This window comes from Telopea speciosissima, chromosome 3 (genome assembly GCF_018873765.1).
Source record: "Telopea speciosissima isolate NSW1024214 ecotype Mountain lineage chromosome 3, Tspe_v1, whole genome shotgun sequence".
Classification (NCBI taxonomy): domain Eukaryota; kingdom Viridiplantae; phylum Streptophyta; class Magnoliopsida; order Proteales; family Proteaceae; genus Telopea; species Telopea speciosissima.
The window spans coordinates 39,566,873-39,568,886 of NC_057918.1; the positions used below are offsets into that span (position 1 = coordinate 39,566,873).

The window sequence follows — 2,014 nt, forward strand, 5'->3', positions numbered from 1 at the left end:
TTACATGGCAGTCCAGTAGAATTTCATATTCTACAGGTACAAGTGTGAGCTATCAAATTAACCACGAACCGACCTTGAAACATAACTTGCACCTCAAAGGTATGTGGACTAGATGAATGAATAATGCATTCCCTTGCCTTTTCTTGCACCATGTCCAACTTTCTCTTCACATTTGTTGTGACTATACCATGAATGTCATAACCACAGCCTTTCTTATATATTCTATACAATCTCTTCATCATTTTCACTCTTAGTTGATCAACTAAGGTAAGAATAGGCATGCGCCTTAAGTCTGCTGTCTATTGGTTGAAAGATTCAGACAAGTTATTAGTGCCATGGTCACCCTTTGCTCTATCATCAAATGCATGCCTTGGCCACATGCTTAAGGGATTCTTAATCAACCACTGATAGACTTCATTGTTAAGCTCTCTAATAAAATTCATCTCTCTCTCAAACTGGATGGCAGTATAGGCTCTTGATGCTGACCAAAAATACTACTTTAAAACTAGACCAGGAAACAATTTTCTAAAGTTTTGATATAGATGTCTACTGCAACATCTCTGTTGAGCATATGAGAAGATCATACCAATTGCATCAGATAGTCCCTACACAACATAATCAAATTATCAGTATTACCAAAATATAAATGCTTGTTGACAAATAAATAACATATGCAAATAATAGAGTACCTTCTGTTTGTCTGACATAAAAGTCAGAGATTAATCATGGCTGGGATCTCCAAGTCCCTCCTTTAAACATTCAAGGAAAAAGAGCCAACTGTCGTTGCATTCTACTTCTACTATTTCAAATGCAATGGGGAACAAGACATTATTCCCATCAACAGATATGACTGACAGTAGAATACCACCATACTTTCCCTTGAGATGATATCCATCAATACCAATGAATGGTCTGCATCCCTTCTTGAAACCTTCAGTGCATGCATAAAATGATGCAAACAACCTCTTAAACATTGGAGATTGTGACATGTCTTGCCTATCATTATAACGTAGCCTGACTATACTACCAGGCATGTTCTTCAAGACCAAATTAGCATACTCAGGTAATAGTGCATATGACTGTGCAAAGCTACCTTGATTAATTTCTACAGTAATGTTGCGTGCCCTGTACATTTTCATATAAGAGTCTTGAATTCCTGTTGAACCCAAAACTGCCTTCATTGTCTTTACATTTATGTTTGGATCAGTCTTAACCTGATTTGTAAATTTTCCTGCTATCCATTTTGATGTAACACTCTTGTGTTCTGTTCTCCTGATGCATGTATGTGTTGGAATATAAGACTTTATCATAAAAGTCTTGTCATCAGTGTTGGTCATTGAAACACGGGAAGCATACACTCTCCAAGTACATCCAATTGCTTTACATACAGCACTGACTTTGTAGCTTTCATTTTTCACAAACAACCTCTCAAATCCCTCTTGAATCACAAAGTCCTATAGGATAGACCTGAAGTGATACACATCATTAAAATTTTTTCTTTTTTCCAAAGTTACTCTCCTAGAATCATTAGAAACAACATCTTCAAATTCACTGGGAAATATATCATCAAAACTCTTCTCACTATTTCTATCACTCTTGTTTTTAAAATTAGCTGCATCACCTTCACTGTTATCCATTTCAGTTTCATCATCACTTGGCTTATCATCATCACCACTTTGGTTTCTCTAATCTTCATCGCGACTGGATGGACCTGAGGATGGACTTGAACTATGCACAGGTTCCTCTGATTGTGCAACACTCTGGCTAACTGCTCTCAAATCATTAGGACTTGATCTCAATTTACTACTATTTGCCCGTTGCACATCAGAAGTCTTCTTCAAGTCCTTAGTGGTGGCTAAACTTATACTTGTAGCTCTTCCACTAAAGACTACAGCATTAGCATTAGCACTAGCTTTACCTCTACTAGATGCAGTAGCATTAGCATTAGCACTCCCAGTAGATCCACTACCACTGCTATTAGCACTAGTGGATACCCGACAAACAGCACCACTCC

General features: G+C 37.4%; 1 protein-coding gene across 1 annotated transcript; it reads right to left on the reverse strand.

Annotated features, from left to right (window-relative positions):
• Positions 1-719: 719 nt before the first annotated feature.
• LOC122655164 lies at positions 720-1,637 on the reverse strand. The gene is made up of 2 exons (XM_043849384.1): positions 1,515-1,637; positions 720-1,454 (listed from the first exon to the last, which is right to left on the reverse strand). Exons 1-2 carry the CDS (start codon positions 1,635-1,637, stop codon positions 720-722), a joined length of 858 nt encoding a protein of 285 aa, XP_043705319.1.
• Between the last annotated feature and the right edge of the window lie 377 nt (positions 1,638-2,014).

Excerpts from the sequence above, each read along its gene's own strand:
- LOC122655164 (XM_043849384.1), bottom strand. The coding sequence starts at position 1,637 with ATGGATAACAGTGAAGGTGATGCAGCTAATTTTAAAAACAAGAGTGAT. Across the intron at positions 1,455-1,514 it reads TTTCTAATGATTCTAGGAGA|GACTTTGTGATTCAAGAGGG; the intron begins GTAACTTTGGAA and ends TCTATCCTATAG.